General features: G+C 48.7%; 3 protein-coding genes across 3 annotated transcripts; 1 reads left to right on the forward strand and 2 right to left on the reverse strand.

Annotated features, from left to right (window-relative positions):
- Nucleotides 1–1,185: 1,185 nt before the first annotated feature.
- On the reverse strand, nucleotides 1,186–3,272 carry LOC120701310 (WAT1-related protein At5g07050-like). Its single transcript, XM_039985415.1, has 6 exons — nucleotides 2,973–3,272; nucleotides 2,830–2,892; nucleotides 2,625–2,741; nucleotides 2,364–2,507; nucleotides 2,043–2,316; nucleotides 1,186–1,945 (listed from the first exon to the last, which is right to left on the reverse strand). The coding sequence occupies exons 1-6, from the start codon at nucleotides 3,167–3,169 to the stop codon at nucleotides 1,559–1,561; spliced, it is 1,182 nt and encodes a 393-aa protein (XP_039841349.1). The 5' UTR covers nucleotides 3,170–3,272; the 3' UTR covers nucleotides 1,186–1,558.
- A 2,288-nt stretch (nucleotides 3,273–5,560) lies between these two features.
- LOC120700709 (UDP-glycosyltransferase 87A1-like) lies at nucleotides 5,561–7,069 on the forward strand. Its single transcript, XM_039984948.1, has 3 exons — nucleotides 5,561–5,689; nucleotides 6,161–6,569; nucleotides 6,672–7,069. Exons 1-3 carry the CDS (start codon nucleotides 5,561–5,563, stop codon nucleotides 7,067–7,069), a joined length of 936 nt encoding a protein of 311 aa, XP_039840882.1.
- A 2,371-nt stretch (nucleotides 7,070–9,440) lies between these two features.
- On the reverse strand, nucleotides 9,441–12,064 carry LOC120698275. Its single transcript, XM_039981807.1, has 2 exons — nucleotides 11,485–12,064; nucleotides 9,441–9,797 (listed from the first exon to the last, which is right to left on the reverse strand). Exons 1-2 carry the CDS (start codon nucleotides 11,952–11,954, stop codon nucleotides 9,707–9,709), a joined length of 561 nt encoding a protein of 186 aa, XP_039837741.1. The 5' UTR covers nucleotides 11,955–12,064; the 3' UTR covers nucleotides 9,441–9,706.
- Between the last annotated feature and the right edge of the window lie 1,132 nt (nucleotides 12,065–13,196).

Here is a 13,196-nt window from a genome sequence, read left to right on the forward strand (position 1 = left end):
AGTTGCCAAGGAAAAAAGCAAGCTTCTATGTGCTTTCTTACAGATTGAATGGCACAAAGTCGACCGTCTTTTAAGAATAGTGATGAACTGAAGCACTGTTTAGATTAGCTCAAGCTAAAAAAGAAAGCTCTGGCTGATCCAAGTAGCCCAATTTAGAGCCAGCAGGTTATAGTCCACTCCCCTCTCAACTATCCAACCATGCATGCACCCAGCTTATAGACAAGCTATAAGTTAGCCTCCCTAGCAGTTGCAGCTTATAATAACCTCGGAGGATCGAAACAGGGACACAAGCTGTTTAATTGGTTACTGGAAAATATTGTTGAGAAGAAACATTATTATTTAGCCTTACCAGCTTAGTCCCTAGTCCCTACACAGTTTGGTTGACTGAACATCCCAGACATAAAGCTGTGGATGTGTATATAGGCATGTTCTGTCTTTTCGTGTCAATAAGCATCATATTAGATTCTTAATAGTCAAACTTTTCAAATTATTTGATGATATCTTCACGTGCTTCGATTGATCATAAATTTGAAAATTGTATGGAACGTTTCTTTCTAAAGAAAATTATGTACGTTTACAGAAATACAATTTTATTATCGCCTACGGTTGGCATTCCAATAATAGAGATCTGTGACAAATTTATAAGTGACACTTATTTATGATAAAAATTCTCCTGATTTCCTAGTGATTGCTCTAAGCTTTGTAATGTAAAATGATAGGTCTAGTTACCAGAAAATCTAGAAGCAAGGCAACAAAGTGGCACAATATATTACTCTTGGTGGGTTCTGTATCTATGCCCACCAGGAATGTTTTTTTTTTGTTGTTGTTGTTGAAAAACAGGGTGATGGCAAATGTGCATCTGAATACAGTACAGTAATTCTAGTAACAGTGATATGGTTCCTATGATGAGAGGAACTTTCTATGATGATGGATCTTTTGCGAGTGTATGTACTTGCAAAAGCACGGCACCCAAGTTCTCCATATCATGCGATGTATCCAGTTGGTCGCTACAAGGATTCCACCAACCGGCGATGCATGCACGCATTTCAGACGCAAGGTTTATCTCAAAAGCTGGGACCAGGTCGTCAGTGGAACACCTGGAACCAAATTATTAAGTATTGTTTGAGGCTTGATAGTATGATAAATAGAAATACTAGTAGTCATGTACTAGTACCATACAAGTTATTACAACTTAGCAAGTTATTAAGATAAATAGAAATACTAGTACAGTTCAGTAATGTAGTTGCTCCAACAAAGATATTTAGTAAACTCAAACTCAAAATTGCCATGCTTTTTGTGCTTGTTTTAGGTGCGCGTGCTCTTTTCTGTTGTGATCGAAACCGGCTTGTTTGGAATGCAGGAATTTTGTAGCGGACCCTAGAGTTCTTCCCAAAATCTCCATTCCAATTTCCAAACAGCTACGTACTACTATCTTTCTCTAGTGCCGCTTTCCTAGTGTGCGCTTCGTAGACGAACATTTCAGAGTTCAGAATCTTGAGCACATGGATGGCGTGGCGCCGCCATCTGCCGGAGGCAAATTATTGGGAATCTGAGTCCATCAAACTGCGCTAGCAGCAGCAGCAGCAGCAGCTCCACGTCCGCCGGAGGATGTCCTCACGCCATTCCCCGCGTTGCACTCCGCGTCATCTCCGACGCTGGCGATCCCACCGTCTTGCTTGGACGCCGCCATCGGCAGCGCCATCTTGGCGGCGGCCTCCTTCTCCTGCGTCTCCTTGTGCTTGCCCCAGAGGACGGAGTAGAGCCCGGCCACGATGAGCACGGCGCCGAGGACTCCCCCGAGGTAGATCTTCTCGGAGAGGATGAAGGACCCCATGACGGCGACAATGATCATCATCAGAGGGCTGAACGCCGACGCGAACACCGGCCCGGTCTTCTGGATCACCAGGCCCTGCACGTAGTACGCGATGCTCGACGTCACGATGCCCTGGAACAGAAACAGAGTCATGCCAATGCACACAAACCCATCGTCAGAGATCGATCGAGGAGAGATCATGATCGAGAACATGATGGACGATGCTTACGGCGTAGGCGGCGGCGAGGAGGTTCATGTCGAAGCCGATGGTCCAGACGGAGGTGCGGCGCTCCATGACGAAGGTGACCACGACGGCCTGCACCGTGCCGGTGAAGCAGACGAGCGTGGTGAGCGACAGGTGCTCTGGGTACTGCTTGATGGTGTGCGTCTGCAGGACGAAGAGCGCGGCCCAGGCGAGGGTGGCGACGATGACGAACACCGAGCCGAGGAACCACTCCCTGCCGCCGATGGCCACCGCCGCCGCCGCCGCGGCGCCGCCGCCGCGGCGCCGCCGCCGGCAGGGCCCTCCGCCGCGCCGCCGCCGTGGGCGGCCGGCGACGACGCGTGCCTCGTCCATGCCAGCTTCATGAGAGGGCCCTTGTAAAGCGTCATCAGCATCGCGCCGGCCACCGTCACGAGCGTCCCGGCGACCTTGGCCTGGCACCTCACCTTCTTCATGTCCAGCTTCTCCATCCTGCACCGCCACGATCACGACCGGACAGCGCGCAACCGTTTTCAGTTAGCTGTTGGCTGTTCCCATGGACTTGCAACGGACACACTTGTCTCGTCCCGAAACGAAAGCGCGCCGTACCTGAAGATCACCGCCATGACGAAGGTCATGGCCGACAGGGTGTTGCTCATCGCGCAGGCGAAGGTCGGCCCGGTGAACTTGAGCCCGGCGTAGTAGAAGTTCTGGTCGATCACCGGCCTGCACCGACACAGGCGAAACCGATCGAGGTGTCAGTGCCACGACACGAGATGCATCCACTAGCAGAGCAGAGCAGAGCGCGACTAACCCGAGCATCGCAAGGACGAAGATCTGCCAGAAGATGGACCACGTCATCTTGGGCCTCACCTTCCTGCCATTTCCCAGAGTTGCATCGTGATCGATCAGTGTCAATTCGTCAGACCAAATGCAGACCACCCAACAGAAAGCTACCTCTCGAGGACGAGGGCGAACGGGGCGATGGAGAGCGTGGCGAAGGCGTGGCGGTAGACGACGAGCACGTAGTGGCTCATGCCCTGGTTGAGCGAGACCTTGGTGAGCACGTTCATGCCGGCGTAGCCGAACTGCAGCGAGATCATGGCGATGTAGGGCTTCGCCTTCTCCACGAACCCGCCTCGCGCCCCCGCCATGGCCGGCCCTCCCCTCTGCTCAACAACAGATCAGAGCTCGAGCTCGTTGACGGCAATGGCAATGCCACGGAGGTGCTGCTCGAGAGCTTTGAGATTTGGTGGGTTTGAGCTGATGGAACGGAGCAGAGGTGGCCGCTGAATTTATAGGGCGTTGGAGGGGGCCAAGGGTGCCTGCCTGAGTGACACTGTGACAGACAGTGTGGGTAAGGTGGGCCCGGGCCACGCTGGATTCGTATATTCCGAAAATGTAAGCATGTTGGATTAGTGGGCTCCGAGTAGAATTCCGGCAGGGCCCAGTTTTCGGGGAAGCCACGGCTCTGTTTTTTTTTTTGGTCGTGCATGCGAAGCTGCTAATGGCTTTCTAGTTTCTACTATACGCGAGGAATCAGAATGTGTCTTATCAAAAAAAAAAAAAACAGAATGTGACGTGACGCCAACCCGCCATCTGCCAACTTTGTACCAGGAGGCTTTGGGAGCCAAGTGATGAAAATTCACCTGGTCATTGACTCATTTCGATGGAGGTGAGGTGTGGTGTGGTGTCTTTTTTTTTTTTGTGCAAAGCAGTCAATGATTTTTCTGAACACCAACTCTGTAGTCGTGCAGGTCCTCTGTCATAGCTCATAGGTTAATGCTACTTGGTGTAGATAAGTATATGATTTTACAAAAAAAAATAGCGTTCTACCGCACCTTAGGGTTTACTACATAATAAACATGTTCAGGGGCTCTGCTATTTCATGAACTGGAGCACTGCTATACTACTGTAACAGCATGCGCATGCCACCACTTTGCAACCTATGATGCACCTATGCCTTGAGGTGAGAACAAACGGAGGATCTTTTTCCTTACACCAAACAAACGGACCCTGCGTCTCTCTGTCTGTGCATCTCTGTCTCCCTTTCGAAAAAAGAAGGATGTTCAGAGAGCCAGTCCAGTAAGTTCGTCGTGAACTCAGCTGTGGAAAGCCGCGTCTCGTGATAGCAACGGATAAGAAAAGCTTTCGAGCGCTATCCATCCAAACCATGGCGCTCATCGATCGCGGCTATTTACCGCGGTTCTGCCACCCTCTTTTCAGAGCAACCTCTTTGTGAGAGGCTGGGGGCGTCCACTAACTTGCAAACGGATCAGTTTAGGGTTTAGCATTACGCCCCGACGGTCATGATCTTGGTAGGCGGAAACAATCTGACACAATCTGCTAAGATGAACTAGTACTGTCAGAACATGTTTAACCAAAAAGAGTGCTGCTTTTTCTGCAAAAAAGCGATGTTCTCTCTGCTACAATTCTGAGAGTACAGGCAACAAACAACAGGATAGAGAGAGCAAATAATGCACGAACTCTGCATATGTTAAGTAGACTACTGCAAAGATTATTCAAAAAAAAAGTAGACTACTGCAAAGGGGGGCGTCTAGCTAGCTGAAGTCTACTACTACAATGCTTTCGGCTCGTCAGCATCCCAAGCATTTCCCCAGGAGAGCCCTTCTGCCGTCTGCGTCAGTCACGCACTCGCTCCAGCATCTTCTGTTCGCGAGACACGGCCCCCCCAAGTGAAACTACGCTTGGCTTGATCTTCCACGAATATAATAGGTCATTTCCAACCCATTCAACTTTCGTTTCTCGTTGATCTTCTCCAATGTGGAGCATCAACAAACCTCTCAAAAGTCAAGTCGCGCCATGTGTCAGGAGATCGAGCACGAGAGCACTCGCGAGAAAAGAGGAGAAAAATTCATGAAAGCTTAAAGAAACAGGGGAGCATTTCGCATGCGTCACGCAAGTCGAGTCCAGCAAATCAGGCCTGATTTAACTAAGCGATTCGCTGCTGACGACGACGCCGGGCGGCCGGCCTGCTTTTTGCTGCTGCTGCCGCCGCCGCCGCAGATAGATAGGCGCGCACAACGGAGCCGGGAGTGCCCGGTGACTGGCCCTCTGATTCGGATTTTAGGTGGGGGAGAATGATGCGCATCAGGGCAGGTTCAGTTGGCAGCCTGCTTTCTTGGGGGGCCATAGGTTACTACTGCTTTCCTTTTGCATCAGTGCAGGGCATATATGAGGGATCGTGCTGGAGTTGCGGCATCAGTGCATCCAACGATGCTTTTTCTTATTGCACAAAAGCCTAATTATACACTTACTTTCCGTCACTGAATTCATGTGAGTCCCCCCCCCCCCCCCCCTTGATTTTTACAGTCGACAATGGAAGACTCCGGCTATGATGATATGATCTTTGCATGCCTCTTTTTAAGTTGAAGACTTTCAGAAGTAGCAGAAGGCTTCAGTTAATCCATCAGTTTTTCGAATATCTTATTTTACCCTTGTTACTACTATCTTTTTTTTCTCTTTTCATTTGTTTGGTCCACTTATTGTTTGCGAGCTTCATTTGCCATTGCTGTATCATCTCCATGGTTTATGAAAGAAGGACGAAGTGGAGCAGCAATTGCAGAGGTCCAGAGGTGAATGGAAGCACTGGCAGGTCGCTTCTGTTTCTCCGAGAAAAGGATGGTCGCTTTGTCATTGTTGAGCGATGGAACGTATGTACTGGCGAACATGGATCACATGTGTTGATCATATAGCAGTGAGGTACCCTCTGATCCAGCTGTCATCTTCTTGCTGGATCCCAGTGGTCAGTACCTCTCAGTTATCTGAATTTTAGAGCTGTCTTGTCGAAGAACATCGGGTGAACCGAATCGATCTTGTGCGTTCGGGAGGAACTCTACAACTTGCTGTCCCCCGCTCCGCTGGCCGCCTGGCCCGCCTGGCCATCAAACCCCGCCCGCCATCCACGACAAATCGATCGTGCTATTGCAAAGCCCGGCGGGCGGCGGGCCGCCGATGGGCGACGGTTGCCAGTCGCAACAGCAGTTTTTTTTATTTTTATATTTTTTATTTCTGTTTTTTACAAAAATATATTTTCGATTTGAAAATTTACAGAAATATACTCCGGCCGCCCCGCTGCCGGGCGGCAGGGACTTAAATAAAAAAAATTGCAAACAGGTCCCTAGGACCGGTCGCTGAACCTGTGCCGCCTCCTCGCCGCCCGCGACGGCGTTGCCATCGTCGTCACCGAGGAGTGGCTCGGCCTGCTCGGCGCCCCGAAGCTGGGGCCCCGCGTCCGCTTCGAGGCCATCCCCAACGTGATCCCCTCGGAGCACGGCCGCGCCAACGACGTGCTCGGCTTCTTGGAGGCCGTGTACACGAGGATGGCGGCGCCGTTCGAGCGCCTGCTCGACCGGCTCGCCGCCGCCCCGCAGGCCATCTTGGCCGATGTGTTCGTGCCGTGGTCCGTGGCCGTCGGCGCGCGGAGGGGCGTGCCGGTCTGCGTCATGTGCCCGCTCAGCGCCACCATGTTCGCCGTGCACTACAGCTTCCACCGGTTGCCACCCGCGGCGGCCGGCGGCGGCGCGTCGCCGGGTACGAAGGGGTTCTACAACTCGCACGAGCACTGTTCTTCTCGATCGGCTCGTTAACATGATAACATCTCCGCACATTGATCTTGTGCTCCTATGTATGCAGACGGCACCGATCCATGCTTGATCGAGGACTACATCCCTGGCACGAAGTCTGTCAGGTTCACTGACCTTGCGCCCACATACACCAATGCTGTGATGCAAGACAAAATCCTCCAAGCCTACTCCTCGGTAAGGAAAGCACAGTGCGTCATCTTAACATCGTTCCAGGAGCTCGAGAGCGACGCCATTGGCGCTCTGAAGCAGGAGCTTCCTTGCCCTGTGTACGCGGCTGGCCCCTGCATCCCCTTCATGGCACTGCAAGAGCGCAGGGCCGATCCGGACGGCGACGGCGGCTGCATGGCGTGGCTGGACGCGCAGCCCGCGGGCTCCGTGCTCTATGTCTCGCTCGGCAGCTGGTTAGTCCGCCGAGATCCTAAATACGATACGACCCTCGTGTTTTGAACCATGCCAGCAGATTAGGCCACGCAGCGCACTTCATTCACCCGGGCGGCGAGAGAGGACATCGGAGCCTCGGGCAACCGGGCGCAACGCTACAAGTCCAAACGGATCGAAAGCAAGACGTGCCGCGTCATGGCGGGCGCGGCGGCAACCGAGCACGCCCAAGGGGCGGCTTTTTTATTTTTATATTTTTTAAAATCATTTTTACAGAAATATATTTTCGGTTTCATAATTTACAATTTTGTACCCCTACCGCCCGGCTGCGGGGCGGCAGGGTACCTGCCGCCAACTGGCGGGGCGGTAGGGACTTGAATGTAAATAAAATTTATTTTTAATCGCATTTTAATCCCTGGGGGAGCCTGCCGCCCCCCTGCCGGGCGGCAGGGTACCTACCGCCAACTGGCGGGGCGGTAGGCCAGGAAAAAAATTATTTTCTTTTTAGTTTCCAGAACAGTGAACTTCTAAATTCAATTAAAAATTATAGAAAAATCAAAAAAATACAAACTAAAATTTGTTAGGTTTATTAAATCAAGATCTACTGAGAAAAAATACTCATGCATGTGAAATGTCAATTTTGCCCCTGCTAAAATTTTAGGTTGTGTTTAATCTAGTTTATTTTGTATCTGTTGTTCTGTTTGTCTAAAAATCCTAAAAATTTTGTGATAGCCTAATATTTTCATGTGTATTCCACTGGAAAATTTTCAGGTGCATAGCCTAAGTGCATATTTGTGGATCTATTATTGTTGGATTTCCATCATTTAGCAGTAGAATAATAGATCCACAAATATGCGCCTAGGCTATGCACCTGAAAATTTTCCAGTGAAATACACATGAAAAAATTAGGCAACCACAAAATTTTCAAGATTTTTAGACAAACAGAACAACAGATACAAAATAAACTAGATTAAACACAACCTAAAATTTTAGAGGGGCAAAATTGACATTTAACATGCATGAGTATTTTTTCTCTGTAGATCTTGATTTAAGAAATCTATCAAAATTTAGTTTGCATTTTTTTGATGTTTCTATAATTTTTAATTGAATTTAGAAGTTCACTATTCTGGAAACTAAAAAGTTGGCGGTAGGTACCCTGCCGCCCGGCAGGGGGGCGGCAGGCTCCCCCAAGGACCAAAATGCGATTAAAAATAAATTTTATTTACATTCAGATCCCTACCGCCCCGCCAGTTGGCGGCAGGTACCCTGCCGCCCCGCAGCCAGGCGGTAGGGGTACAAAACTGTAAATTATGAAATTAAAAATATATTTCTGTAAAAATTGATTTTTAAAAATATAAAAATAAAAAAGACGCCGCCCAAGGGTGTGCGTGCTTGCGTGAGTGAGAGCGGGCGGGCCGAGGGCCCGAGGCTCCACAGTCCATACTAGTATATCTTTGCCTAGTGGGCCGTGGGTGGGCTCCGTCGCACTCGAGGCCTTGCACAAAAACCAGTGGCCCAGAATATGTGTGTCAGCACGGGGAGCTCGGCTTGTGCGTGTCAGAATCGGCGCCACTGCTCGTCGTCCTGCCTCGCCAAATTTGTCAACGCTCAACGGCGTCTTTCCCAGCATCGGGCTGGACACGACATTGCGAGCATCACTCAAAACTCAAAAATCGCAAGGAGTCAAGGACGCGGTAGCTGCGTCCGATCCCCTGATGAGACTGCTGGTTCGAACTCGTCAGAAACGGACGCGCCTCCCCTAGGAAACCGGCGACATCTCCGGGGAGCAGGGGTGAAAACAGACGGAAAAATCTCATTTTTACTTTTGTTTTTATATTTTTTTTGGTGGAAATGAAATCGGGTTCGGAAAATACGGGTACGGAAACGAGATCAGATTACGCGGAAATATGGAAACCAACTAATACGGACGTTGAGCCGGAAAGAATAACACGATCAAATATTTTCGAGTATACATTAACAAAGTCACAAAATAATATACACGTACGAAGTTATTGGTCCAATATTTACTAGTATGCCATGTGTTAACATGTTAATATGTATATTTAATGATTGGTATGTTTTTGAACATATTAATTTTTAGACATATCGTATATTAAAAACGGGATGAAAAACAGAATAAATACGTGTCAATTTCATATAAAAACAGGATTCCTCGAAAACGGACGGAGAAATCTTATTTTTATTTCTGTAAATACGAAAACGGAATCCCACAAATACGAAAACAAATGGACAAAAATAAAAAACGGAACGGTTCAGAACCGAAATATTTCCGTCAGGGAGGCGGAGCGCGGCCGCGAGCCGGCGCCGCGCACCGTACGGCACGCTACAGCTACCGCGCCCTCACTGGTCGCGTCAGAGATCAGACTCACCAGCTCGATCGCGTGGCATCAACGATCGGTCAGGCCCAGGCCGCTCGATCTTGCAAAAAGATCTTTTTTTTTTGAAATGACGTGCAAAAAGATCTGAAGCAAAGATCTACTGTACAAAGCAAGAGCTCAGGCGTCAGATTCGCAGATGAAGATCGCCTGTGTCACGCCAGAAAAAGGGAGGTCGGGATTGTTTACAGGTGCAAGGAGCAGAGTCTCAGGTTAGCTGAGAGAGAGAGAAAAAGAAAAGGTCGCATGACTGCTGGTAGTCCGGCATGTGCATCTCGCCTGATGATCGCCGTCTCCCACCTTCAGGCCTTCAGCCGCAGGCGTTGGCCGACGCCGGCCGGCGACGGTCGCGGCCCCACAGCGCCGGCCAGCACCCGATGCCCAGAGGCGGCCCTCGTGCCCTGAAAGATTTGATGCCACGTTTGTTAGCTTTGGAGTAGAGTAAACCATGCGCCAAAGGCATCTGAAAGAAAGCAGTAGAGCGGCGCCGATCAGGAAGTTTGAGCACCCTTTAGCAAACAACATTTTTTTGGTGAAAAGTGAAAACTGAAAAGAAACCGTGTGTGTTTCAGAGAAGAAGCTTCTGAAGAAAAGGATGACATTCTACTTCTGTGTACTCCGGTCAGACTATGATTCCTGTTTGTTTCTATGCTTTTTTTTGAAAAGATGTTTCTATGCTTTTCATCGTCATGATCTGTTCCATTTTTTACTCCGAAAAGCTAAGATAGGTCAAAAGGATGGAAGAATTTCATTTGGTCCAAAAGGCATAGGTCCTTGGAAAAAATGCATGAACCGATTACACCTTTCAGCCCCCGTGTAGTTGAAAAGGAGTGTGTTTCAGACACTGACCAAGCACCGACGACCAAAAAGATTAAAGCTGCTGCTTACTCATCTTATAGTAATGATAACATAATGGTATTGGTATCATGCAGCTGCAATAGTATAACTAGTCAGGTTGGCGCGCTACTGTACCAAAAATGTGGACCTAAAATATTAATAGAAAAATATTATTCGTTACTATATTCGAAGCAACATCGTATCGATGTATTGAGTTAGATCTAAAAATTACAGTAAAACGACATAGTAGTTTTGTGTCTGAGAGCGCGCCAATCTCAAGCATTGTAATATAGATGTATAGGTAATTTTTCCTTAGGTTTTTTTTTTGTGTCAGTAGGTATAGTTTAATTACTTTAGTAGGAAAAAAAGTAAGATTAGAAATGAATGAACAGTTTAATTATATTTTGTGGGTTTACGGAGGGAAATCAAAACTCAAGAAGTAGTACAACTATCACATGTAGATGTAGTATACAAAGTTTAGTTATTATTTTTGTATGTACGAAGTAGTTAAATATATTTTGTATTGTCAAATAATGAAAGAAAAATATTTTTTTAAGATAAAGAGACTAACTTAATAGAATCGTGGGCCTCACGTGGGTCCCACCTGAATAGTACATGGGTCCCACGTGGGTCCCGACTGAATAATACGTGGGTCCCGCCTGAATAGCATGTGGGCCCCATGTGAATAGTATGTGGGTACCCGCATGAACTGTATGCGGGCCCCACGTGGGGCCAAGGCTCATGAGGTTGCACCAATTCTTGGCACTTTAGTAGATAGTATAGATTCAGAATTGGGGCCTCCTGATTTGTATGAGTGAGTGTTGGACTGTTCTACGTGGAAATCCTGGAGAAAAAGAAAATCCGCGTGTTGCACACAGTACTTGAGAGTGTCAACATATGCCCATCTTCCTTAACTCCATGTCTTCTAGTAAGTGTGTAGCTAGTCAACTAGTACTAACTAACAGCCTCTTTACTGCAGATGTTGATATAATTTTTTTTATAACGAACAGAGATGTTGATAGGATTTTTTTTATAATGAACAGAGATGTTGATATGAGTAAGGCAGTATGTACGGGTGCAAGGTTAATTCTGCTACACCAGGGAGTCACGAAATGCAACTGTGACTAGCTGATTTGCCATGGAAGTTGAAGGCAACTGTGATTTGGCTGATTTACCGTGGAAGTTGAAGGCTTTCACATGCCAAGCAAAATTAACCGTAACCGCGTGATCGTCGGTTTGAGAGTGACTGACCTGCTCGCCTTTCCGGCGGCGGCGGCGGCAGCAGCTTTCGGCGGCGCGCCCTGCCCGGCGCCTGGAGACAGAGGCCCGCGGCCGGGCCGTGGCGCGGTCGTGCTCCGGGTGAGCAGGCCCGGCACGTAGAAGTTGAGCAGCACGCCGTCCCCGCTTCCCCCGCAGCTGCCTCTGCTGCCCCGCCGCGCCCTCTGCCTCGCCGCCGGCTGCCGCTGCTGCTTGGCCGCCGCCGGCTCGTGCCGCCCGGGCGACGACAGCGACAGCACCGGCGCCGGTGCGTGGTCCGCGACAGCAGCCTCTGCTTCAGCGGTGGGCCTGAAGCCGGCCTCGACGAGGTCGGAGAAGGAGAGCTCGCGGTCGGAGCCGCACTCGCCGGCGCCGTCGGGGAAGCCTGCGAGGAGGCCCAGCAGCTCCTCCTCCCGCGCGGACAGCCGCCGCCTGGCGCCGCCCGCGACCGCGAGCGCCTCCATCTGCCGGTCGCCCTCTCCGGCTCTCCCTCCCTCCTTCCTCCGATCCACCGCGCGCGTCCGGCACCGGGCGCGGCGAGGCGCGTGTGATGGTGGAGCGCGCGCGCGTGCTTGCTTCTGCAAAAAGTTTCGAGAGCGATCTCTGGACGGAGGAGGACGGTGTGCGGCCGTTGCTTTTGTAGGCGGAACAGGGAAGGCGCGCGTGTACGCTGGGCGCGCCTGGGCGGGTAACTTGGGGTTAGCTGTCTTGGTCCGTTGGGTTAGGCAAACGACACGGCCGTTCTAGAAGCAGATTTAGCAGCCAGGGATAGATCCCGCCATCCCGGTACCGCAAGGAAGGAGGAGGTATAATCCTAATACTAGCATTTATATCTTGTAATCGCATTATGACTTTTATCTTGTAACCGACTAGTAATCCCGTCCCGCGTATAAAAAGGAGGGAATGGTATATAGATCAGCATAACCATCTAAGCTTAAAGTACAAACCATCAAAGAGGACATACTCCCTCCATCCTATAAAGAGTGTTCGTTTAGAAAATTGCAGACACATTATATTACTAGCAGTGAGAAATAATATGTTACCTCTAATTAATTATAACAGTTATGATTGAAAACCGTGCTATTAATTTATTCCATAGATTCTTAATAAATACAAATGCATCAAAAAATAGAAAAAATAACATATACTTAAGTATTTGATTAGCACCATAGCTTCCTCTATATAATAGTCTCTTGGTACTTGATATTGCCTTAATTAGTTGAACATCAATACAATCTAAACGAACATTCTCTGTGGGATAAAATTTGAATGTTAAATGAACACTCTTAGTGGGATGCAGGGAGTACGATATTGTGCTATTATGTGGTATGAATCTGTTTAAATCTTGCATTGTGTGTACTCCATCCGTTTGACTTTTTAAACTTCATGTTTGACCACTCGTCTTATCCAAAAAAATTATACAAATATAATCAAATTTAAGTCATTTGTGAAAAAAAAACTTGTATTGATAAAGCAAGCTTCAACAAAAGAAATGATATTTTGCATAAATTTTCGAATAAGATGATTGGTCAAACTTAGAATTAAAAAAGTCAAACGACCTATAATTTGAAACGGATGGGGGTACCATTGAGTTTGTGATCTCACCTTGCCTACGAATTGTCTATCTCAGTGTATCCTTGATATGTTGACTACCTTAGATATTTCTCTTGATGGTAAAGCACCCGCAGTTGAGTTGTGATTTTGAA

The sequence above is a fragment of the Panicum virgatum genome, chromosome 3K (assembly GCF_016808335.1).
Source record: "Panicum virgatum strain AP13 chromosome 3K, P.virgatum_v5, whole genome shotgun sequence".
Classification (NCBI taxonomy): Eukaryota; Viridiplantae; Streptophyta; class Magnoliopsida; order Poales; family Poaceae; genus Panicum; species Panicum virgatum.